Raw genomic sequence first — 27,500 nt, forward strand, 5'->3', positions numbered from 1 at the left:
TTTTTCAATGCGGGAGACTCCGGAACTTCCGAGAGAGGGAATACATACATACACACACATTTCAATGGATGCACACACATATAATCCAATTAACTTAGTACCAGTGTAGAAATCTAATTTGCGGCAAAATGTGTTCTATTTTGAGAAAATTATCCTGCCCACATCAGAATTTTGTCGAAAACGTCACCCAATCAATTGCATAATTTGTTAAGTAAGTTTTTCTACATAAAGATACTGTTCCTTGCTGATATAAATTAAAATGCAAAATACTTAAAGGAAGAAAAAGCCAAGATTTTTCGTAAAGGATTCAGATAGCTTTCTAATTTACTATTATTTTTTTTAATTTATTATGAAAATAATTTTTATATGAAATCTTGTAAGATTAAATAAAGTTGTGACATCAGCACTGATGAAGCTGATTGGCTTCTGCCCCCCCCCCTTCCAAAAAAATGTAGCTGACAGCAGCTGTTAACAGAGCATCTACTATTGTGAGCTGAAAGAAAAAGAATTGAGGTAAATAATCTTCCTTTTTTATATAGAAATATAAAGGTGAAATTTTCTTGTCAGCTTTTTACAGTTACACTGCATTATTTGTAAGTGATTTAGCATAAGGGTATTATGTCCCTTTAGTTAGTGCATGAATAAAACACAACACGTTGCTGAACACTAGTACAGGGAGTGCAGAATTATTAGGCAAATGAGTATTTTGACATCATCCTCTTTATGCATGTTGTCTTACTCCAAGCTGTATACGCTCGAAAGCCTACTACCAATTAAGCATATTAGGTGATGTGCATCTCTGTAATGAGAAGGGGTGTGGTCTAATGACATCAACACCCTATATCAGGTGTGCATAATTATTAGGCAACTTCCTTTCCTTTGGCAAAATGGGTCAAAAGAAGGACTTGACAGGCTCAGAAAAGTCAAAAATAGTGAGATATCTTGCAGAGGGATGCAGCACTCTTAAAATTGCAAAGCTTCTGAAGCGTGATCATCGAACAATCAAGTGTTTCATCACTGCAACATCACTGGAGTGCCCAAAAGCACAAGGTGTGCAATACTCAGAGACATGGCCAAGGTAAGAAAGGCTGAAAGACGACCACCACTGAACAAGACACACAAGCTGAAACATCAAGACTGGGCCAAGAAATATCTCAAGACTGATTTTTCTAAGATTTTATGGACTGATGAAATGAGAGTGAGTCTTGATGGGCCAGATGGATGGGCCCGTGGCTGGATTGGTAAAGGGCAGAGAGCTCCAGTCCGACTCAGACGCCAGCAAGGTGGAGGTGGAGTACTGGTTTGGGCTGGTATCATCAAAGATGAGCTTGTGGGGCCTTTTCGGGTTGAGGATGGAGTCAAGCTCAACTCCCAGTCCTACTGCCAGTTTCTGGAAGACACCTTCTTCAAGCAGTGGTACAGGAAGAAGTCTGCATCCTTCAAGAAAAACATGATTTTCATGCAGGACAATGCTCCATCACACGCGTCCAAGTACTCCACAGCGTGGCTGGCAAGAAAGGGTATAAAAGAAGAAAATCTAATGACATGGCCTCCTTGTTCACCTGATCTGAACCCAATTGAGAACTTGTGGTCCATCATCAAATGTGAGATTTACAAGGAGGGAAAACAGTACACCTCTCTGAACAGTGTCTGGGAGGCTGTGGTTGCTGCTGCACGCAATGTTGATGGTGAACAGATCAAAACACTGACAGAATCCATGGATGGCAGGCTTTTGAGTGTCCTTGCAAAGAAAGGTGGCTATATTGGTCACTGATTTGTTTTTGTTTTGTTTTTGAATGTCAGAAATGTATATTTGTGAATGTTGAGATGTTATATTGGTTTCACTGGTAAAAATAAATAATTGAAATGGGTATATATTTGTTTTTTGTTAAGTTGCCTAATAATTAAGCACAGTAATAGTCACCTGCACACACAAATATCCCCCTAAAATAGCTATAACTAAAAACAAACTAAAAACTACTTCCAAAACTATTCAGCTTTGATATTAATGAGTTTTTTGGGTTCACTGAGAACATGGTTGTTGTTAAATAATAAAATTAATCCTCAAAAATACAACTTGCCTAATACTTCTGCACTCCCTGTATAGCGCACTGTGCTAACTGAACAAGTATTTTATTTTTATATATGTTTATAGTTCATATAAAAGCTTCTACATACTCTTAAGTATATAAACTGTCCCCTTTATGGTATTTAGCAACTAACACACAGGTGATAGGATGGGTTTTTGAGGTATTGCTGATTGCAGTAACAAACTTTTTATTCTGTAGAAAACTGTTGTAGTACAAATGACCTATCAAAAACTTCACTACATTTCAAGAAGTTCAACATTTATTGTCACAAATATTTGCAAACTAAAAGAAGAAGGTGGTAGTTCTTGTGCTCTTTCGGGTTATAGGCATATATACAATAACAATATTAAAAACAAACCTCAATGCATACATTTACATTGAGAAATTATCTGCTAAAAAGTATTGGGGTAACATTTGTAAAATGAACACTTTTTATTATTAATTACAGATAGAAATAAGCTCATTGTTATAGTACCAAACAAATTGGCAAGTGTGGTTCAGTCTATCGTTCTTCATTTATAAACCACTGTTACAGCTGCACTTTCAAACCAGAGATGGGACTGGGTTTTCTGACTAATGTTTGGAATTTGATCAGTTCTTCTCAAGATCCTATTCAGATATTCTGATCTCCCAGATATTATTGTGCATTGTGTTCTCTAATTACTTGTCATCATAACAAAGCTGGATTACAAGTCTACATGCAGAGTATACATCTATTTAGAATGATGAATTCTGCCTTCTAGGTAAAATAGGCGATCTGGATTTGATGTTCTGAAGCAATAGGGACATAGGGGAGTGTAATTCCAGTATTTTAGGCAAGGTCCTTACACTTCCAAATGGGAAATATGGCCCTTGCTGCCTCTAATAATATTTATCTACATACAACAGTCTTAAATAATTAATTAAAATGTGCGCTATTATTTTCAAACATATTATGTGAGAAAAAAAAAAGATCTGTCAGCATTATACATACCATGGAAATACTATGTGACCAAATGTTCAGTGAGCAAACTGGAGAAAGTCATTTCTACACACAAAACATGTCTTTTTTTTTTTAAGTAAATGCTTTAAATATTAAATACAAAAATAAAACAAAAATATAAGCATGCAGCACTTTATTTTTGAGTTTTGAAAAGTGATCTGCGTTATTTTATGTTAGTATACAAATTCATTAATTTACAAAATCTGTGCAAACAGGTTTCCAGCTTTTCATCTCTTCTTTTCCGTTATTTAAAACCATGCACAAAGATGAGATTTTATTTGATAAAGAACATTGTATATTTTTAAATGTAGAAGTATAAAGAATGTATATATACACACACGTTCATGAAGATTCGTACAGTACACTTAAGGATGTAATTATTCACACTGTAGCCCTCTCCTTACTAAGTAAAAAAATGATGAGGATGTGACAGGCAGTTGTAAAATAGGAACTGATAAATAAGCAAATTTAAAATAAAAGTTTGTAATCGATTACATCATTGTATCTATATATCTATATATTTTAAAATATATCTAGATGGCAGTGCACTAAGTGCCATTATAGGTATTGCCTTTACACCCTGAAGCTTTTTGGGTAACAGACATATCAAAATATATTGGCAAATAAGAGCAATAAAGCAATGATGTGCTGTGGACAAAAATAGAATTCAGTAATTGAACCCAACATTAAAGATTTTTTTTTATATATATATATATATATTTAACAATTTCACGGACAAAACCTCACACCTACTCGCAGATGCCTTAACAAAAATATTTTATACAAAATATGCGACCTCAGTCTCTTTTTCTCTCGTCCATGCTTCCTAAATCTCACACATGCAGACATACAATATATGAATATATACAGTCACACTAAATTTAAGTTTCTCACAGAAACTTAGGGCCAGTAAAAGGCCATATAATTACAACAGCAACAAAGTTGACTGGAATTGATAAGTCTGTTATGCTACACATAAAAAGCAATTCACTTTGGAAAATATTGCAGTGGCGACACACAGTGGTAGAACTAATGTTAGTCTTCGTGAACTTGCACAGGTTAAGATGTCTCCTTTGGGATGGGGACTTTGCTTGCACTTCCGTTCTGTGACTTGTAGCTGGTGAAGCTAGGTGTGTGGATGGTGCGGACGCTCTTCATACCTTGAGTCAGTGAAGTGGGAGAGACAGAAGCAGGGGGAGAAGAAGCAGAGGAAGAAGCAGCAGTGGAAGGAGATGGTTTGCCATTTGAAGTCTGCAGTGAGAAGGAAAGGTGGTGACCTTTACCTACGTACGTAGGGCTCTGAAGTTTAGAGGAACCGTTATGGACGGGACGTATAAGGGATGGTGAGTTAAAAGTACGGCTAGATTGAGTATTAGAGTTAGTTGCAGGAACATTCAACTTAGGTGTATTAGAAGAATTAGAGACATCACTACACTGAGAAGACATAGAGCTGCTTTTCCCAGTGATAGAAGAAAGGGCTGGAATTTTAGAGGATGATAAAGTAGGGGAAGCAGCCTTAAAATCCCCACCAGGTTTCTTAGTACCACCGTTAGCCTGCAAATAAAGATGGCGGGAGACAGTTTATCACAATGCTAAACAAGATATACCAAATAGGAAGATGGGAAAAAAGCCCCAACATTTGAGATTTATGGTAATGCTGATGTTTTCTGGACCTGGTAGAATCCATAAAGCATGTGAAAAGTTTATTGAGAAGAAATGTTGCCGACAGTGAATGCTAATGTAAACAAAACCACCTAGCCTCACTTACCCTGGCCATGCTGTTTGATTAATATGTGAGTAGAATGGAAACGTATTACTAAGCTGTTGTTAATGCAGTGCACTCAACATACAAATGTTAGTATTTAACAGCATAATAACCACAACACAGTTGATCCTTTTACATATTTTACTAAACTGAGATAAGTCCATTTGCACATTTCAGCCGGAAGTCTTGAAGTTGGACAAAGCAATAGATGTTTTATTGCAGGCATGCACAGTGTGGTGAAGGATAGTACTATAGGATTTTTCATGCCACCAGATCCAGATATTTAATTATAATAAATATAAAAACATATATTTCATGTTTTGGTTAAATTTAGTCAGATACTTGGCTTGAAGTTTTAAGTCCTTCCAAATACATGGTCTAAGGTAAAACTACCTGTCGGTATTGACGTTGAGACTCCTGCAGTTTTGGCTGTTTGTTTGTCTTTTCCAGATTTCCTTGTCTACTTTTAGAAGACATGGGTACTGGCATTCTGCTCGTTTGTGCTGCTCCGTTTGAACCCTAGGGAACAATCAATAGAGAAAAAACAAAAAACAAACAACAAAGTCATATACCAGAATGGCTTTGAAACATTTCCACATGCCATGCTCCACCAACATAAAATTGATTCTTTAGTCATGCAGAAACATCCCGTGTAGTTGTCAGTTAGCAAGACAGGTGATCAAACATTAAAAAAAAGAGCATTTTTAAGTTAATAATTTTACACACGCAGATTATTTTCCCTGATTTGCCCAACACCAAGGTATCAGATATTAAACCATCAGCTTGTTAGACACCTAGGAAAAAGCCAACCACCTGAAGAACAGCAACCAAATGACGAAGCAGCACATTGGTGACAGGTACAAATTTATGCATTGGACGTCTTATGCTGAGATACCTTACGTGCTGTAGTAGTTACTGATGAGGCAGACTCAAGAATAGGTTTTGTGACATCTGCAATTAATAGTTCTTTAGTATTAATTTGTGCAGTGAGTAATGTTTTGGTGTCCTCTTTGGCTTCTACAGCATCAGCTCCTGGTTTAGGAGTCATTTCACTTATAGTACTTTCCAGCTGTTTGATGGTCTGCTCGAGGCTGTCTAGGGTACGGTATGTATTTTTCCTTATTTCATCAGTTCTTGACACCTGATCAGTTGTCTCAAAGTTGAGCTCTTCCTGTTGGTTTGGTTGATCATAACTCAATTTTGTACCTTCTTCACTACTTTTAGTTCTTGTGATTTCAAATCGTTTTGCTTCTTTGTGGTGCTTCACAGTTCCATCTGGTTCTTCTTCCTCTTCATAGACAACCACCTGTAAGGTCTTTTTACCAGATTTTGATCCTGTACGGATTGCTTGGGTCAGAGCTGCCAGATGCTTTTTGGGGAACTTAAACTTGAACTTCTTTTTATCCTGTCTTTGACTAAACTGATCCTCGGAAGCATCTGATTTATCTTCATCTGTTAGATGTGATTGGGAAATTCCACTGTCTTCAAACCTAGTCTTTTTTATTTCTGCTAAAGATGGATAGTTAAATCTATATTTTTTGTCTAACACTATATTTTCTGAATTTGAATTGGCATTGTCTTTCTCACTTATCTCAAACCTATCTTCTTGTGAAGGGGATATGTCAGAGGATTCATCTTCTTCCTCTTCTACAATTTTTCCTGCGGACATCATCATATTTTCCAACTCATCATCACATTCCTCAAATATTGTTGAGAGTCTCTTATAAGCTGATCTGATATCCATTGGCTCATCAAATATAATAATAACTGGCTTTTTGTCTGTAAGAGCAGGATCTTCAGATCCTAACATTCCAGTGTTTCCAGAAATAGACTGCTCCATATTTTCTCCATTAATATTAACAGTGTGTACAGCTCCTCCTCTTCTGCTCACAAGATCTTGGACTTCACCTGTGGACAAAGCCTGAACTTCTGTTTTTGTTATCATAAAGGCTATATTGTCAGCTGGAGATCTTGGCTCATTTGGAGATTTGGATGCCAAATCAGTATCTTCAGCATGGTGGCTAACTGGCTTCCTTGAATTTTTTTGTCTTAACACAACAGTCTGGCCTACATCCAAGTAAGGAACATCTTGCTCATGTACTGTTTTGGACACAATAGGGGGATCCTGGATTTCTAAAACCTCATTCTTTTTTTTATTATTTGAAACATTAAGCAGAGTCAAGCTTGAATTTTCTCTCTTACTTTCAATTATTTCTTCGTCTTTTTCTCTTAGTATATTAGAGCTAACAATCCTCCTTTCCTGTCCACTAGTGTGTTTCTCTGATGGAATTTCCCCATGAAGATTTTCCAGTGCCTTGGAATAACTTTCTCTCTGCACATCCCTCCCTATAAACAAACTATAGGTAGATTTTTCCTTCAATATATTTGAATCACCCTCCCTATCTTTTGCAGAATCAGAAATGGCATTTTGTGTTTTCCGCTTGTCCTCTGTGGTTTCAACATATTTTGGACTTTCAGGATTTAAACACTCTTTTGAAATTGAGCCTGAAACCTAAGGGGAAATATTAGAAGGCAAATTAAGTTTTTGAAATGTATTTTAACACTTTATTTTAATTAGTGATTACTTAAAGGCTTTTGTATACTTACTCTAGTAAGCTAAATTTTACAAATGGCAAGGTATTCTCAGCTACTGTTAGACTTTTCAATATGTTGTACACTATGAATTAAAGGGACATGTAAGCAATGAATTGCTGGGCTTAAATAATTTATTTGCAATATGAATGGTGATTAAGGCATAGATTGGCTTCTTCAAATAAGGCAAATGTTTGGTGGATTCTGACTATTGAAAAATAATTGCAGAAAACAGGATATCATTTTTTTTTAAAAAAAGTTAAAACTTGGCTGATACGTTATATGTACACATAGAGAGAAGTGCACGCACAGGAACGAACAACTGGCTCAATAACAGTGTAAGCCTGTTCTAGGGCGATTTACCACCTGGGTGCAGCTTCTTTTTAGCCCAGTAAAGCTTTTCACAGAGTAGAACTTTCCTTTAGTATATCAGTCTGATCCCGCCTATAACAGTCAGTCCAGCGCCAAAATACCAGGCAATTCCTCTCTGAACAAGGAACACAGCAACCCCAGACGATCGTTTTGGCCTTCATTGGGTCTCGTCAGTGAGGTGTAGCAGTATTCCTCTAAGCACACTGAGCAAGGAGTCCACGTCTGGTTGCCCCTTTTTCACATAGTGAGACTAAATACACACAGAGAGAGAAGTGCACTCACAGGAACGAACAACCAGCTCAATACCATTGTTGACCTGTTCTATGGCGATTTACCACCTGGGTCCAGCTTTTTAGCTCAGTAATGCTTTTCACAGAGTAGAACTTTCCTGCAGTATATCAGTCTGATCCCGCCAATTATGGTCAGTCAAGTGCCAAAATACCAGGCAATTCCTCTCTGAACAAGGAACACAGCAACCCCAGAAGATCGTTTTGGCCTTCATTAGGTCTTGTCAGTGAGGTGTAGCCATGTTCCTCTAAGCACATTGAGCAAGGAGTCCACATCTGGTTGCCCCTTTTTCCCTTAGGAAAACTAAATACACATAGAGAGAAGTGCATGCACAGGAACGAACAACCGGCTCAATAACATTGTTAGCATGTTCTATGGCAATTTACCACTTTGGTGCAACTTCTTTTAGCCCAGTAATGCTTTTCATAGAGTAGAACTTTCCTGTAGTATATCAGTCTGATCCCGCCTATTATGGTCAGTCCAGTGCTGAAATACCAGGCATTTCCACTCTGAACAAGGACCACAGCAACCCCAGACGATCGTTTCGGCCTTCATTGGGCCTAGTCAGTGAGGTGTAGCAGTTTTCATCTAAGCACACTGAGCAAGGAGTCCACGTCTGGTTGCCCCTTTTCCCCCACAGGGAGACTAAATACACACAGAGCGAAGTGCACTCACAGGAACGAACAACCAGCTCAATAACATTGTTAGCCTGTTCTATGGTGATTTACCACCTGGGTGCAACTTCTTTTAGCCCAGTAATGATTTTCACAAAGAAGAACTTTCCTGTAGAATATCAGTCTGATCCTGCATAATACGGTCAGTCCAGCGCCGAAATACTAGGCAATTCCCTCTCTGAACATGGAACCGTATTTCGGTGCTGGACTGAGGCGGGATCAGACTGATATACTACAGGAAAGTTCTACTCTGTGGAAAGTTTTTAATCAGAAAAAAACAGTACATGCAGTTTTAAAACATTTATTAAAGGGACATGAAACCCAAAATATTTCTTTCATGATTCAAGTAGATTATAGATTTAAAAACAACTTTCCAATTTGTTTCTGTTATCAATTGTGCTTCCTTCTCTTGGTATATTTTATTGAAGAAGCAGCAATGCACTCCTAGAAGCTAGCTGAACACATTTGTGAGCCAATGAAAATGGACATACAAGTTCAGCCACCAATCAGCAGCTAGCTCCAATCTAGATATGCTTTTCAACAAAGGATACCAAGATAATGAAGTAAATTAGATAATAGAAGTCAAATGGAAAGTTGTTTAAAATTGCATGCTCTGAATCATGAAAGAAACATTTTGGGTTTCATGCCCACTTGCAGAACACAGGACATGAAGTAATTCTTTAAAGTTATCACATCTATAGCTTGACATTCAACTGCAAAACATTATATTTATTATTTGGATAATTTGGATAATTGTTTTATAACTAAAAAAAAATAATGTGTTCCTTTGTTGCATATAATACACAGATCTACCCAGATAGGGATCTATCAGTATCAATTGCTGACATACGATTTTTGTGGGATTTCCCACTGTGATAATATGTGCTATCTTAAAACAAATGAATAAATGTGCTATGTTAAAGTATTTTCTACAGCATAACAGACCCCTTATATTAGAAAATAGTCATTCTGCACACAATTCGGCAGAAAGTTTGATGTAAAATTCTTGGAATCTGAAATGTAATTTTATTATGTTTAAACCTGTAATGAAAATGGATTTAATTTTGATTTTTTTTTTGTCACTGGTCTAGACAAAACATTTAATAATGATGATGAAAAAAAATCTCTCCCTCTCTCTCTGTCCAAAGCTAATATGGTAGTAATGTACGAGAGTGAGCTTTAGGAGGGCAGTGGATAGTTCCAGATGTATTGGTGACTTCGGAGCTTTCTTATAAACAAAATAAATGAAATTAAAAAATACATCTGCAAGGTAAGGTTTTTTTCAGTCAAAACAAATGTATTGCGTTTGGTTATTAATGATACATGTATGACCCTTAAACAACAAACCAGTTAGCTAATTGCCTTAACTGCATAAGTGACAATTATTGTGTTGCGGTGCGGCCAAAATGCATGTAAATACACACTTGACATTTCTAGCTCCACAATGATATTTGTTTGTGTTTTAGACTGTTCACACGGCCCTAAAAACCTCAAAACTTCTAGCTCAGCTCACAAGCTCTCAAAATAGCATGAAAATAGTGAAAACCTGGTCAACGCTGCATTAGATAATACCCTAGATGTGCCCAAGTAACAGTCCAATAGCCATCACTGGCGGTGGACAAGGAAAAAAGTTTTTAAATAACTTATTTTAACCCATATTCTAAAGAACCATGTAAACCAAACCCAAGGATACTCAAACATGTTTTAATGTACAAACAAGAAAGTATTCAGTCCGAGCCAAGCGGCAGCAGCACTGGTTTACTCCAAGTACAGCAGGACTGAGGCTCCAAATATTTCTTGTAATGTTTATAGCCCACTAGTCCTGAATACGAGTGTGAGAAAAACATGCACCAAATTTAAAAGCCCAAACGACTTGTTTTCATGTTCGGTGCATCAGTTCTATGTCTTTTTAAGAACTCAGACAGTCTGCTTTGGTTTAAGAGAGAAACAATTCTATAGAACAATAAAACTGTTTTACAGACAAACAAAAAAAATATTAAAAAAACATGCACATAGAAAAACAGTTATTTTTTTCTCTCCTTTCTACTAGACAGAGCATAACTATGTAATTATCAACAATCTAATGGTAAGTGAGAGGAGTTAGGAATTGAAAGAGTGTGTTAGTATACATAGAACAGGATAGAAGGTTAGTCCATGCCTTAAGGCTGTTACCTTCTTGTCCTTATGGAGAGCTAGGACTGTAGGTCTGATTTCCTTATCCTGATTATCTGATTTGGAATGCTCACTTTGGTTTTTTGAATTTATATCCACAAGGGAACATTTCTGGAAAGCCTAAGAAATTAAAACATTGTATATAAAAGACTGACATAGCTTTTTGTAGAAGCTGTCAAAGTCCATATGTTTACACCCTTAGAGCTCAAACAGCAAAACGCTCACTGAAATCCAAAGCCACTTAATCACAGCATTATTGCTGTATAAAGTTAGTTTTTGAGTCCACATGAGAATATAATTAGTACACAAAGACCTCTCCACTAGTTTATGAGGCCCTTGGGAAAAAGCAGAGCTAAGTATGTGTGCCATAGTTTTGTATCTCCAGGAAAAAAATAAACTAAAGATATGAAAACAGCAGACAACCTTACCTAAAACTGACCCTGTGCCACTGAACATGTTTCAGTAAATATTATTTGTGTGTGTGTAATAGCCATACATTTATATGTGGCCCTTAATGCTTCTAAACTATTGATCTGCAGCCCCCATGTGTTAAGCAGTTGGCCAGTACACTCATAGATAATCAACAAATCACACTACCTTGCTTGTCAAGGCATAGGGGACTAAGATTTTCCGTAGAGCACCACAGTCAGCACAAAAAAGCTGAGACACAGAAGTGTGCTGTGCTGTTTATCTAAGGGGTGTGTTTCAGCTTCTCAATAACCCAACCACTAAGTATAGATACAATGGAGGTCTTTGCAAATGTAATTCTGTCCCTTGACATATAATTATAAATGCAGGCCAGGATGAATACGGCAAGCTTGGCTAGCTCCACTCTTCAGATAAGTGCTGGTAAATTCTCAGGTGGTCTGTGCTCAAACCTTTATACGTCACGGCTCATCTCGGTTCCCTCATAGGGGATGCGTCTAATACACAACCAACAACCGCTGGTTTGGGTCTCTGTGGACACTAGTAAACCTTGTGCGTATGTGGATTTGTCCTGTGTCAGTTCATGATCCAAAAACTGACAGAAGGCGGTAGTAAAAAGAATTGATAAATGTGTATTCACATGTAAACGCTTGTTAAAAACTTATATATAACTTTTTCACTATAGGTATTTTATTATGTTTTTAGCTAGAACTGGACAATAATACCTGCAAATAACAGATGATATATGATATATTGCAACATTACTTTGTTTGCACCTTTTTGTATTTTGTCACAATATAGCCAATGATTGGTAATTATACCTCCTTCAGGGGGTGTGTACTGTTAACTTACTCTGATTGGTCTCTCTAGCCTCTTTAAGGAAACTTTTTTTAAATTTGAATACAGCCTGATGAAACTGCGTTTTACACAAAGAAACGTATTGCTGTTTTTAACTGTGAATTAAAATGATTTTTACTACCGCCTTCCGTCAGTTTGTATCACGAACTGACACAGGACATATACACATACGCACACGGTTTACTAGTGCCTGTAGAGGCCCAAACCAGCAGAAGCGGTCGTTGGTTGTATATTGGACGCATGCTCTATGAGGGAACCAAGGTGAGTCGTGACATATGAAGGTTTGTTCAGAGACCACCTGAGAAGTTACGAGCACTTATCTAAGAAATGGAGCAAGCCGAGTAGCTCTGATGTCCCGGCCTGCCTGTTAAGCACATTTACACTGTGCTTTCTATCAAGTTAGTTTAAATCACCTTATTTTATTATTCCTCTGTGTGACGATACCACACTATGAGGTGCCTCTGTTTGTTCTTCTACTTCTAGATACACAGACACGATTGTTGGAAATTCAAGAGAGCAGCCCTCACAGACAGTGGAATTGGTTCGCATTGAAGACTATACATTTACTAGCATTGAATCTAACATTGCACATTTGCATTTCTTTCATGTAATTGGCAAGAGTCCATGAGCTAGTGACGCATGGGATATACAATCCTACCAGGAGGGGCAAAGTTTCCCAAACCTCAAATGCCTATAAATACACCCCCCACCACACCCACAACTCAGTTTTACACTTTGCCTCCTATGGAGGTGGTGAAGAAGTTTGTGCTTGATTTTTTTTCTATGATAATTACTTCTAAGCATTTTGAAGCCCAATTCCTCTCAGAGTACAGTGTTTGTCAGAGGGATGTGAAGAGAGTATTGCCTATTGATTTTTATGGTTTCTCTCATGGGAAAATCTTTTAAAGGGTTCTCTGTTTTCGGTCGTAGGGCTTCATCTCCTACCTCCCTTTTCAGATCGACAATATACTCTTATACCATTACCTCTGCTGATAGTTTTCAATACTGGTTTGGCTATCTGCTATATGTGGATGGGTGTCTTTTGGTAAGTATGTATCATTATTTAAGACACTCTCAGCTATGGTTGGCACTTTAAGTATTTATATAAAGTTTTAAATATATGTATTTACTAATATTTGTCATGAGTCAGGTCTATGTATATTTCCCTTTTACAGTCTAACAGTTTCAGTATGGGAATAGTGTTTAAGAAGTTATTTTTCTTACCTGGGGTTTAGTCCTTTTTTTCAATTTGACTGTTTTTCCTCAATTTCGTGCGCAAATCTAGGCTCACGAGATTGCAAAATGCTGTTATTTACTGCATCATTCTTGGCGCAAACATTTTCTGCCATGAATGTGCATCTTTAGTGACGCAAGTTTCGTCATTTCCTGTGTCTTAGTTGACAATGGGATTCTTTGGCGCAAAGTTGCACTAGGTATGACCCGAGCAGCATCATTGCTGGATGTTGGTTGGCGCCAAAACATTTTTCACTTAATTTTGCGCATGGCTCATTCTTGGCGCCTAAAAATTAGTTATATTACCCCACTTCCTTTATGCTCCTTGCTCTCTTTATATCTCAGAGGGCTATGCTGTTTGCTTTTTTGCCTATTTTTAGCATATGCATTTTTTCCCATTCCTGAAATTGCTATATGAGGAAATTGGATGTTTTGTTTAATGATATTTTTTTCTTTTACATTTACAAGATGTCTCAATCTGATCCTGTTTAAGAAGCTACTGTAGGAACCATGTTGCAAGCTGAGATTATATCTCCGGCTATTTTATGTATCAGTTGTCATGATAAGCTTTTGCATTCAGATGTTTCTATTAGTACTAATACAGCATCTGTTGTTCCCTCAACGTCTAATGTACATAATATCCCTGTTGATGTTAAAAATTATATTGCTGATGCAATTCAGAAGGCTATGTCTGCTATTTCACCTTCTAATAAACGTAAAAGGTCTGTTAAAACTTCTCATAAAGCTGATTAAATTTGTAATGACCGACAACATACTGATATATCCTTCTCTGATGAGGATCTCTCAGGTTCAGAAGATCCGACCTCAGATACTGAGATTGATAAATCTTATCTTTTTAAGATTGATTATATTAATTCTTTTTTAAAAGAAGTATTGATTACTTTGGATATGGAGGTTGATCCTCTTGATAACAAAACCAGTAAGCGTTTAAATACCGTTTTTAAACCTCCTGTGGTTACTCCTGAGGTCTTTCCTGTTCCAGATGCTGTCTCTGATGTGATTGCTAAGGAATGGTCTAAGCCTGGTACTTCTTTTAATCCTTCTTCTAGGTTTAAAAAATTGTATCCTTTGCCAGTGGCTAGTTTAGAGTTTTAGGAAAAAGTCCCTAAGGTTGATGGGGCTATTTCTACTCTTGCTAAACGTACTACTATTCCTATGGAAGATAGTACTTCTTTTAAGGATCCTTTCGATAGAAAGATTGAATCTTTTCTAAGGAAAGCTTATTTATATTCTGGCTATATTCTTAGGCCTGCCATTTATATGGCTGATGTTGCAGTTGCTTCAACTTTTTGGTTGGATAGCTTAGCACAACAGGAAACAGATCCTGTTTTGTCTAGCATTGTTCATTTTCTTCAACATGCTAATCATTTTATCTGTAATGCTATTTTTGATATTATCAAAATTGATGTTAAGTCTATGTCTTTAGGTATTTTAGCTAGAAGAGCTTTATGGCTTAAATCATGGAATGCTGATATGGTATCTAAATCTAGATTATTATCTTTATCTTTCTAGGGTAATAATTTGTTTGGTTCTCAGTTGGATTTTATTATTTCCACTGTCACTGGGAGAAAAGGAGTTTTTCTTCCCCAAGATAAAAAAAATCTAAGGCTAAATCTAAAGCTTATAATCGTTTTTGTTCCTTTCATCAGAATAGGGAACAGAAAACCACTCCTTCCCCTAAGGACCCTGGTTCCAATGGGAAGCCATCTTCAAGTTGGAATAAATCCAAGCCTTATAAGAAACCAAAGCCAACTAGCCACCAAGACTGCATGAAGGTGCGGACCTCATTCCAGTTCAATTGGTGGGGGACAGATTAAAATTATTTCAAGACATTTGGGCAGATTCCGTTCAGAATCAGTGGATTCAGAACATTGTCTCAGGGGTATCGAATAGGTTTCAGCATAAGACCTCCTGTAAGAAAATTCTCTGTCTCAAGTTCCAACAAATCCTGTGAAAGCTCAGGCCTTTCTTAAATGTGTTTCAGATCTGGAACTTTCAGGGGTAATTGTTCCAGTTCCACTTCTGGATAAGGGTCTTGGTTTTTATTCAAATCTATTCATTGTCCCAAAAAAACAAAATTTATTCAGACCAGTCCTGGATCTGAAGTTTTTGAATCGTTTTGTAAGGGTCCCAACTTTCAAGATGGTGACTATAAGGATTATTCTGCCTTTTGTTCAGCAAGGTCATTACATGTCCACAATAGACTTACAGGATGCATATCTTCACATTCCGATTCATCCAGACCACTATCGGTTTCTGAGATTCTCTTTTCTAGAAAAGCATTACCAATTTGTTGCTCTTCAATTTGGTCTAGTGACAGCTCCAAGAATCTTCTCAAAGGTTCTAGGTGCCCTTCTATTTGTAATCAGAAAGCAGGGTATTGCGGTATTTCCTTATTTGGACAATATCTTGGTTCTAGCTCAATCTTTTCGTTTAGCAAAATCTCACACGAACCAACTAGTGTTGTTTCTTCAAAGCTTATTTGGAGGCGGGGCAATCTCCACCTCAGAGAATTACAGCTCATTCTACTAGATCAGTCGCCAATTCTTGGCCTTTTAAGAATGAAGCTTCGGTTGATCAGATTTGCAAAGCAGCAACTTGGTCTTCTTTGCATACATTTACTAAATTTTACCATTTTTATGTAATTGCTTCTTCTGAAGCAGTCTTTGGTAGGAAAGTTCTTCAGGCAGCTGACTCAGTTTGATTCTTCTGCTTATGATTTAAGTTTTTTTCTTGAAATTTATAAGAAAGACTTATTTTTTTTATGGATTTAATTTTTCAGTGGAAATAGCTGTTTTTATTTTATCCCTCCCTCTCTAGTGACTCTTCTGTGGACTTCCACATCTTGGTTATTTCTATCCCATACGTCACTAGCTCATGGACTCTTGCCAATTACATGAAAGAAAACATAATTTATGCAAGAACTTACCTGATAAATTAATTATTCATATTGGCAAGAGTCCATGAGACCCACCCTTTTTTATGGTGGTTATGATTTTTTGTATAAAAGCACAATTATATTTCCAGTTCCTCTTTTTTACTCCTTATTTTATCACCTCACTGCTTGGCTATACATTAAACTGAGTTGTGGGTGTGGAGGGAGAAGTATTTATAGGCATTTGAGGTTTGGGAAACTTTGCCCCTCCTGGTAGGATTGTATATCCCATGCGTCACTAGCTCATGGACTCTTGCCAATATGAAGAAAAAATAATTTATCAGGTAAGTTCTTACATAAATTATGTTTTTTTGTACATAATTATGTTTCAGTTTTAAACTGTGCACCCTTCTCTAACTGGATATAGTGGAGCAGCATCATTATATCCTTTTTTGGATAAATATGGCAAGGCCTAGTAGCATTAGCAAAAAAACCTAAAGTCTCAGGGTTAACTTTATTAAGCTGCACTTGCAGTTCTTTTCCGGCTACAGTTGTATGCAAAATTTAAGGCACCCCTGACAAGTTCTATGATTTTCATTTATAAATAATTGGGTGTTTGGATCAGCAATTTCATTTTGATCTAACAAATAACTGAAGGACACAGTAATATTTCAGTAGTGAAATGAGGATTATTGGATTAACAGAAAATGTGCAATATGCATTAAAACGAAATTAGACAGGTGCATACATTTAGGCACCCTTGTCATTTTGTTGATTTGAATACCTGTAACTACCTAGCACTGATTAATTGGAACACACAATTGATTTGGTGAGTCCATTAAGCCTTGAAATTCATAGACAGGTGCATCCAATCATGAGAAACGGTATTTAAGGTGGCCAATTGCAAGCTGTTGTTCTTTTTGACTCTCCTCTGAAGAGTGGCAACATGGGGGCCTCAAAACAACTCTCAAATGACCTGAAAACAAAGATTGTTCAACATTATAGTTTAGGGGAAAGCTACAAAAAGTTATCACAGAGATTTAAGCTGTCAGTGTCCACTGTCAGGAACATAGTGAGGAAATGGAAGACCACAGGCACAGTTCTTGTTAAGGTCAGAAGTGGCAGGCCAAGTAAAATATCGGAGAGGCAAAGGATTGTGACAACGGTCAAAAACAGCCCACAGACCACCTCCAAAGACCTACAACATCATCTTGCTGCAGATGGTGTCACTGTGCATCATTCAACAATTCAGCACACTTTGCACAAGGAGACTGATGCGGAAGAAGCCTTTTCTGCACACACGCCACAAACAGAGTCGCTTGAGGTACGCAAACGCTTCATTTTGGAAGAAGGTGCTGTGGATTGATGAAACAAAGATTGAGTTATTTGGTCATAACAAGGGGTGTTATGCATGGCGGCAAAAGAACACAGCGTTCCAAGACAAACACTTGCTACCCACAGTAAAATTTGGTGGATGTTCCATCATATGTGGGGCTGTGTGGCCAGTGCCGGTACTGGGAATCTTATTAAAGTTGAGGGTCGCATGGATTCCACTCAATATCAGCAGATACTTGAGAATAATGTTGAGGAATCAGTTACAAAGTTGAAGTTACGCCGGGGCTGGATATTTCAACAAGACAACGACCCAAAACACTGCTCAAAATCTACTCTGGGATTTATGCAGAGGAACAAGTACAATGTTCTGGAATGGCCATTCCCGTCCCCAGGCCTGAATATCATTGAAAATCTGTGGGGTGATTTGAAGCGGGCTGTCCATGCTCGGCAACCATCAAACCAAACTGACCTGGAGATGTTTTGCAAGGAGGAATGGTCCAAAATACCTTCATCCAGACACTCATTACAGGCTATAGTAAGCGTCTAGAGGCTGTTATTTCTGCTAAATGAGGCTCTACTAAATATTGATGTGATATTTCTGTTGGGGTGCCCAAATGTATGCGCCTGTCTATTTTCGTTTGGATGTATATTGCACATTTTCTGTTAATCCAATAAACCTCATTTCACTACTGAAATATTACTGTGTCCTTCAGTTATTTGATAGATCAAAATGAAATTGCTGATCTAAACACCCCATTATTTATAAATGAAAATCATGGAAATTGTCAGGGGTGCCTAAACTTTGGCATACAACTGTATGTGGAACAGGTTTGCATAAGCGAGCCGGCTGCCACATATTTAAAAAGACCAGTCAACAATACAGGATACCATCATGAATGTGTTCACAATATAAACATAGGTTTATATAGAGCTGTAACTGTGTAAGTTGCATTTTTTTGTTTAGAAATTTTTAAAGCTTTCACTGTCCTGTGTCACGTGGGTAAGATTGCCAAATAAAAAATGCATATACGTATATGCATTTTTCTGCCTCTGCTCATGTGAAACCGTAAATGAAGTCACATGTGACATCACTGGCACAGCGGTACTGCGCTTCTTTTCTGGAGCAGTGCACATACAATATTGCGCACTGTCTACAGAAACAGAAGAGCGCCTGCGTGCTAGAAAAGTAGAAGACAGAGCGTGTGTGTGGCTGTCAGCCTATGATCCTAACCGTTGACCACAATCCAATGTAAGTATTTTTGTGCAGCTGTGAATGTTAAATGTTAGCGAAAGAATGAGCCATGTGGGAGCACACTAGGACATTTACAATGTAATTCACTTACTTACCAATATTGGACTAATAGTCAGAGAATCACAATAATGTGGCAGCGACACAACTGGCAGGAAGTTACAGCTCTAAATGCTATACAGCAGAGCTTCTCCCTTTTATGCTGTGCCTGCAAGTAAAAGTAACTGTGTTTGTGCACATGCGGGAGGGTGTGTGTCACATGCACATGACTGGGGGTGATGTGCACCCAAGGTAAATCATGTGAGTGCCTCATGCACACATTGATAATAATAATGCAAAATTGCTAACATCTGATTAGATGCAATAAGTAGTCAGTCACAGTGAGCCCACCCTCCCCTAAACATGGGCGTTTGACCCACAGAGCCATTTGTAATACGGACAAGATTAAAGTAAGTTTTTCTCTTAATTTTACATTCAAAGCTTATCATTTGAGTACTCATATACATTATAGATTTATTCAGCTATGCAGTTGTACATTTATTTTGGTTTTGGTCATGTGGTGTGTTGACTGGTCCTTTAAGAAGTAAAAAACGCTTCTTTTTCCTCTCTGCCTCCTCAGAAGTGGCACAATGACCCTGACACTCACTTGTTTGGGGTGATTGACATTCCCTCCTCTAGCGCAATTGGTTGTGCAGGAGCAGAGGGCGGCATTGCGCAAGAAACCTCTGTTACAAATGTGTATAAATGTACCTGCTATAAACTGTTCTTAGGTTATAATATTTACCTGAAGCTCTGCCATGATCTTTACTCCTTCCTCCTCCTCTTCCTCCTCATCGTCCTTTACAATTGAGGGTTTGACTTGAGCTAACTTTGAATTTAAACTCTGATCTTCTGTTTTTAGTGCTTTGGGTGGCAGTACCGGAAGCAATTCCTCATTAGAATCCTACAGTTTCAAACACAGATTGTTATCTCATAAAAACATGCTATGAGGAATAATATAATGTAACATAAGTATTTTTTGGTAGTTTGTTATTATTATTATTATTATTATTATTATTATTAGTAGTAGTAGTAGTAGTAGTAGTAGTAGTAGTATTTTAGAAGTAAAACAAGATATATACACCAACAGGAACAAGAAAAGCATTGTCTAAAGTTTGACTAGACATTTCAATATATTGACCAATACATAGAACAAAAGACAAAGGCAATGTCACCGTCTGGGATGTTGGCCTTTGATTTCTCTTTAAAGGGATGTGCTAAGTGGCTGCTACATTTCAAGTGCTGGAGATCCAATCGCTGCTGGCTCGGGCAAACTCATATACAGTAGCAAACCTACTACCCTGGTAGAAATATTTATTTGTGCCCCCCAAATGTAATTCACTAGTAAGCAATAGTAATACTATACATGCTGGTCTGTATAACAATTTTGAGTATATACAGATAGATCTTCATCCTGCACTAATATAAAGCTCATTTGCACCCTCTGCATATGCCTATATACAGACTGGCTGCTATGGGCCTCAGTACCACTGCACCATTGGTAGTTGTGCTAGATGGAATAGTGTCCCTGGTTGTAATATGTATTTAAAACAAATAAGTTACAAAAATCATAAATACTAAATCTGAATACAACAAGTTTGGACAATAATTATTCACTCATTAAAGGCCAGATTACGAGTGGTGCATGAACAGCTACGCACAAGTGATATTAAGTTTAGCGCAGGTGTCGGTGCATGTTGGAAATAGCGCGTGTATTATAAGTTGAAAGTAAACTAGTTCGCTCTAGCAAAATTTACTTTAATGCGCTTCAGGTTATCGTGATTTCAGAGCTCTGGTTAACGATTACACTCAAATAAAAACATAAAAAATACATTTAAAAGTAAAGTTACGCTCATAACAACACTGTCTTTAGGTGCGTTATTGAAATATTACATATAAAATATTTAAAAAAATGAATACAAAATAATAAAAAAAAAATATTAAACATACTTTAAAATATATAGATATATTCTTTGGATTGTTTAGAATATTTTACAATTTTTTAAATATTTAATAATTTTTTACAAATATTTTTATATGTAATGTCAATAACACGCCTTAAGACTACTAAGTTTTCATGTGTGCTATCCTGACCGCAATAAATTCTAAATCGAGAAACACAATGCTCAAAATGCATATTTTACATTCCTATGTTCTTCACATAAAAAATAATGTACTTTTATTATTAAAGCTGTATTTCTATATATATATATTGGATACTGTTCATGTAAAATACATATCTATAGGAATAGATATGCAGGTATATATATATATATATATATATATATATATATATATATATATATACACACACACACACATACATACACACAGGTATAAGTGTATATATATATATATATATATATATATATCTCAAGGGGATATGTGTAAGCGCTATAATACCCTTATGCTGCAATAACAACAACAACAGAAGGTCAGGGACAAGTGTACAATAAACTAGAAAGTGACAAACTTGCAAAACAATGCTCAAATGCTGCTATCAGAAAAAAAGACTGAACCTTTAAGGTCACTACAGTAAAGAAAGTCTATACAAAAAACAATGCTAAAAAGGAAGATCAGACAGCGCTCTCAAGATGTTCGCCAATAGCCAGAGGATTAAAAGGAAAGAAATAGCAAAATAAAAACAAAAAGAAGAAAACAACAGTGTAATCTAATAATAGATACAAGGGCAATCTGAAGAAGTGAATTGTATTTCACGAAATGCGTTAGGGTGCACTGTCAGAAAAAAGGGTATGGTTGGGGTCCGTTTGTGAACACTTAGGGTACAACTGCTGTGGTTGTACCCTCAATGGATCATAATAACACCTTAAGGAACTAATATATACCATTTAGCGGTAAATAAGGTACAAATATGTTTCCAACTGTCAAAGGGTCCATGTCTGTACCATTTAATCCCCGAAAAAAGGTACAATCACTTGTGTGACTAAAAGGTTGAGGGGGATGGGTGGTTCAAGGCTGCCAAACCCTGCAAGTCCATATCATTTGTACAGCTCAATTATTTATATTCACATAACTGTCAGTCACCCAAAATGAATCATACATGTTGTACAGCAAAATAATTATGTTCAATCGTTGTTGGTAATATGCAAGAAGTGGGCAAAGCAAACAAAATACTTAAAGGGACAGTCTACACCAGAATTGTTATTGTTTAAAAAGATGGATAATCCCTTTATTACCCATTCCCCGGTGTTGCATAACCAACAGTTATATCAATATATGTTTTACCTCTGTGATTACCTTGTATCTAAGCCTCTGCAGACTGCCCCCTTATCTCAGTGCTTTTGACAGGCATGCAGTTTAGCCAATCAGTGCAGACTCCTAAATAACTACATGGGAGTGAGCATATTGTTATCTATATGACACACATGAACTAGTACTGTCTAACTGTAAAAAACTTTCAAAATGCTCTGAGCTAAGAGGCAGTTTTCAATGGTTTAGAAATCATTTTGAGCCTACCTAGGTTTAGCTTTTGAAAAATACCACCAAGGGAACAAAGCAAATTTAGTGATAAAAGTCAATTGGAAAGTTGTTTACATTTTCATGCCCTATCTGAATCATGAAAGTTTAATTTTGACTAGACTGTCCCTTTAATAGCCCATATATTCAATGATACTGTGTTGCTGGTTCTAGTAGCAAACAAACACTTAACATTTTAATGTTTATATTTAGAGCATCAAGATGTTAACTCTTAAAAATAAAGCAAATTTATTAACTAAAATTACAAAGAAAAAAACTCTATAAAATAAACAAGAGCTATTTAAGAACCAGTTTTAAAAAAAATAAAATAAAATTGTAACCGTTCCCCAGTCACATACATGGACATTGTGTAACACGCCATAGCGCCATCTGTTGGTTGAAAGTTCCTTGACATGTGTAACACAGCTCCATCTATTGGTAGAAGGTTTATCACCAAAATGTGTACTTGGGAAATATACTCATTTGCATATATTTTGCATAGAATGAAAATTCAATGTATGGTTGTGAATTTTATCGTTTATCCCTCCCCTGAATCCCCCTTCTTGTTGTTAGTTATATTTTATTATTATGTTGTTTTCTATATGTTTTCTATATATTTATGTTTTATGTGGCATGTCACCCTAAATTAAATGGGGTATTTTTAGAGTCTAGTACAGAGTACAGGTGGTTCTGTAGTAGTCTTTGGAATTGCTACATGGCTACAGTTAAGTATACAAACTTTTTTTTTCTCTAAAGCTGCAGTGTAGTGATGTGCAGTTCGGTTCTTTTGGGTGAACCGGTTCATTTCGGACGGTTCGATTAACTGAACCGGTTCATGAACCGATTCACCAGTTCACCTACTGAACATGAGGTAGAGGCTCTACCTCATGTTCAGTAGGTGAACTGTAGAGCCGCAGATTTGTTTCCTGCAGTGCTAAGTGCTGTATGTAAATGACTCAGTGTACTGTAACTCTAATGAATCATTTAGATAACAGTACACTGATTCAAATAACAGGTCACACTCGCAGCGGTTCTCAACAGACCCCTGCAATTACATTAACCCATTCAGCATCCCATGTTTGTGTGTGTGTATATATATATATATATATAATTTGTAGCTGTTGCTAAGTAAAAGTTAGCTTAGATATAGAGGAAGAACAACAAATTATATATATATATACACAAACATGGGATGCTGAATGGGTTAATGTAAATGCAGGGGTCTGTTGAGAACTGCTGTGAGTGTCATCAGTGAATCAGTGTACTGTTAGTTAACTCGTATGCAATGAATCTGTCTGTTAACAGTACACTGAGTCGTTTTCTAACAGTTCACTTCTTTTGAATCAGTGAACTGTTAACAGACTGATTCATTGCAGACGAGTTAGCTAACAGTTCACTGATTCAACAACACTGGTAATATGATCCTAGAGTGAGATTCTGCTGTGTGATTCATTAAAGGAGGAGTTAGCAGAGCAGAACTCACTCTAGGATCATATTACCAGAGTGCTGCTGATGACTCAGGAACTGAACTGTTTCAAACGAATCAGTTCAGTCTGATGTACTGATTCATTCAGTTCAGTGAAAAGATCCGGTTCAAATGAACGATTCGTTCATGAACCGGACATCACTACTGCAGTGTGGCTATTGTAATACTGCCTGAAAAAGTACACATTAAATGAATGCATATTTGAAAATGTTATATAAAAAATTAATGAAACAACATTTGTAATATGCTGTGTTGAGTACAAATTTCCAATCATGAGGTACAAAGGGCTTGTCACTGGGGCAGTACCCTTAAAAGGCCAAATTTGCACAATTTTTTAAGGGTACAATATGGTACTATAGGACTGAGGTCCAATCTAGTCAACAAAGGTACATATTTGCCTTTGAAAGGTACAATCTGCAAGGGTACCAATTTGTACCCATTTTAAAGGGTACAGCAGGTGTACCTTTGAGGGTACTGCCCCAGTGACAAGCTGTTGTACCTCTAAAGGTACAATTTTTGCACATTTTTTCTGACAGTGTGGAGCTACACAGCGTGTGACGTTACATCCGGCCCAGCGGTCCAGGAGGATCGAGACATTTTACCGGAGCTGGTATTTATTTTAACGTTTCAGGATTAACCATCTCCTCGTGATTAGGAGCCCTACATCTAGCTTCCAATACCCGACTTCAGACTGATAAGTATACTGGATAACTTATAGTATACTTGTATTGGAACTTACTATTGGGATTGTTTCTTTTGGTAACTTACCGTTTCTGCCTCACACTGACTACAGGAACTTTGTGAGTTCAGGATCTCAAAACGTACCTATCATTGCTAATAACTTTGTGTGCCCATCATTTCCTCTTGTGCTTTTGTGTGTTTTAAGCTACACCATTTTTAAACCAAGTATGTATTTTTATATAGACTACAGGAAATTTGTGGGTTCAGGATAATTTAACGAACCACCCACTACTTACAACTCCCTTTTTTATGTTTTTGGGATTGCAAACACAGTTTTGAACCTACCTGTGTGTTTCAAATCATACATTTTAAATATTAAATTTTCTTTACCATAATCTTTGCAGTTTATATCGTTACTTTTCAACTTAACACTTCACCTCACAGGTGTCTTGGTTTGAATACTTAAGAGCGGGTATATCAATTTCTGATTCATTGTAATCTATGATCTGAACACAGCATAAATGATACACTTCATCAGATCCATTGTTTATTAGGACCTACAGATGAATTAATTTACTAACACCTTTAAATTTACTAGGGAGACATTCCCCTTACAGGCTTTGATTATACCTCATATTTTTGAGGGTTGGCAAGGTGAGCATAACAACTCACATTTTTTCTGATACGTATCTTATCAGATTACACTATGTTGTTTTTTATTTTTGTTTTGCTATTTCTTTCCTTTCCTTTTAATCCTCTGGCTATTGGCAAACATCTTGAGAGCGCTGTCTGATCTTCCTTTTTAGTGTATATATATATATATATATATATATATATATATATATATATATATATATATATATACATACACACACACACACACACACAGGTGAAACTCGAAAAATTAGAATAGTGTGCAAAGTTAATTTATTTCACTAATGCAACCTAAAATAATATATGAGATAGACTCATTACATGCAAAGCAAGATAGTTCAAGCCGTGATTTGTCATAATTGTGATGATTATGGCTTACAGCTCATGAAAACCCCAAATCCACAATCTCAGAAAATTAGAATATTACATAAAACAAGGATTGCACATAGAACAATATCGGACCTCTGAAAAGTATAAGCATGCATACTGTATGTACTCAGTACTTGGTTTGGGCCCCTTTTGCAACAATTACTGCCTCAATACGGCGTGGCATGGAAGCTATCAGCCTGTGGCACTGCTGAGGTGTTATGGAAAACCAGGATGCTTCAATAGCGGCCTTCAGCTCTTCTGCATTGTTCGGTCTCATGTCTCTCATCTTTCTTTTGGCAATGCCCCATAGATTCTTTATGGGGTTCAGGTCAGGCGAGTTTGCTGGCCAATCAAGCACAGTAATCCCATGGTCATTGAACCAGGTTTTGGTGCTTTTGGCAGTGTGGGCAGGAGCCAAGTCCTGCTGGAAAATGAAGTCAGCATCCCCATAGAGCTTGTCTGCGGAAGGAAGCATGAAGTGCTCCAAAATCTCCTGGTAGACGGCTGCGTTGACTCTGGACTTAATGAAGCACAGTGGACCAACACAAGCAGATGACATGGCTCCCCAAATCACCACAGACTGTGGAAACTTCACACTGGACTTTAAGCATCTTGCAGTGTGTGTCTCTCCATTCTTCCTCCATACTCTGGGTCCTTGGTTTCCAAATGAGATGCAAAATTTGCTCTCATCAGAAAAGAGGACTTTGGACCACTGAGCAACAGACCAGGTCTGTTTTTCTTTAGCCCAGGTAAGACGCTTCTGACATTGTTTGTTGTTCAGGAGTGGCTTGACAAGATGAATGCGACATTTGAAGCCCATGTCCAGGATCTGTCTGTGTGTGGTGACTCTTGATGCACTGACTCCAGCCTCAGTCCCCTCCTTGTGAAAGTCCCCAGCACTTTTGCATGGCCTTTTCCTGACAATCCTCTCCAGGCTGCGGTCATACCTGCTGCTTGTGCACCTTTTTTTTCCACACTTTTCCCTTCCACATAACTTTCTATTAATGTGCTTTGATACAGCACTTTGGGAACATCCAATTCTTTTGCAATTACATTTTGAGGCTTTCCATCCTTATGGAGGGTGTCAATGATGGTTTCTGCACAACTGTCAGGTCAGCAGTCTTTCCCATGTTTGTGATTCCTACTGAACCAGACTGAGAGACCATTTAAAGGCTCAGGAACCATTTGCAGGTGTTATGGCTTAATTATCTGATTCGAGTGGGACACTTTGAGCCTAGAATATTGCACCTTTTCACAAAATTCTAATTTTCTGAGATTGTGGATTTGGGGTTTTCATGAGCTGAAAGCCATAATCATCACAATTATGACAAATCACGGCTTGAACTATCTTGCTTTGCATGTAATGAGTCTATCTCATATATTAGTTTCACCTTTTAAGTTGCATTAGTGAAATAAATTAACTTTTGCAAAATATTCTAATTTTTCGAGTTTCACCTGTGTGTGTGTGTGTGTGTGTGTGTGTATATATATATATATATATATATATATATATATATATATATATATATATATATATATATATATATATCTGTGTGTATTTAAGAATAAAAATAACATTAAATATAAATATAAAGTAAAGCACATTTAAACACAAATATTTATTTGCACACACATATATAGACATATATATAAGTGCATTGGAGCCCTTTGCAGTTAAGTAGATTAAAAAAAAAAAGAAAAAACATATTTATGCAATATTTATATTTAATAAAGTGTTTAACTATGTATTTATGTATCTATGTATATATTTATGTCAATATATAATCATCTATAGATATATATTTTACCAAAAACATTATATATATATATATATATATATATATATATATATATATATATAT

At 36.8% G+C, this 27,500-nt stretch overlaps 1 protein-coding gene across 12 annotated transcripts in view; it reads right to left on the bottom strand.

Annotated features, from left to right (window-relative positions):
• Window positions 1-2,331: 2,331 nt before the first annotated feature.
• Window positions 2,332-27,500, bottom strand: part of KIAA1217 (KIAA1217 ortholog) — an 894,654-nt gene continuing 869,485 nt past the window's right edge. For 10 of the 12 annotated variants that reach the window (XM_053713944.1, XM_053713943.1, XM_053713941.1 and 7 more), the window contains 5 exons: window positions 19,717-19,875; window positions 10,936-11,055; window positions 5,733-7,349; window positions 5,231-5,356; window positions 2,332-4,626 (listed from right to left, as the gene is read on the bottom strand). In XM_053713944.1, the coding sequence (XP_053569919.1) occupies window positions 4,132-4,626; window positions 5,231-5,356; window positions 5,733-7,349; window positions 10,936-11,055; window positions 19,717-19,875 (2,517 nt within the window). In that variant the 3' untranslated portion in view covers window positions 2,332-4,131. The remainder of the gene's footprint in view (window positions 4,627-5,230; window positions 5,357-5,732; window positions 7,350-10,935; window positions 11,056-19,716; window positions 19,876-27,500) is intronic. The other 2 variants (XM_053713945.1, XM_053713942.1) reach the window with 2 other exon arrangements.

Source organism: Bombina bombina, chromosome 5, assembly GCF_027579735.1.
Source record: "Bombina bombina isolate aBomBom1 chromosome 5, aBomBom1.pri, whole genome shotgun sequence".
In the NCBI taxonomy this organism is placed as follows: Eukaryota; Metazoa; Chordata; class Amphibia; order Anura; family Bombinatoridae; genus Bombina; species Bombina bombina.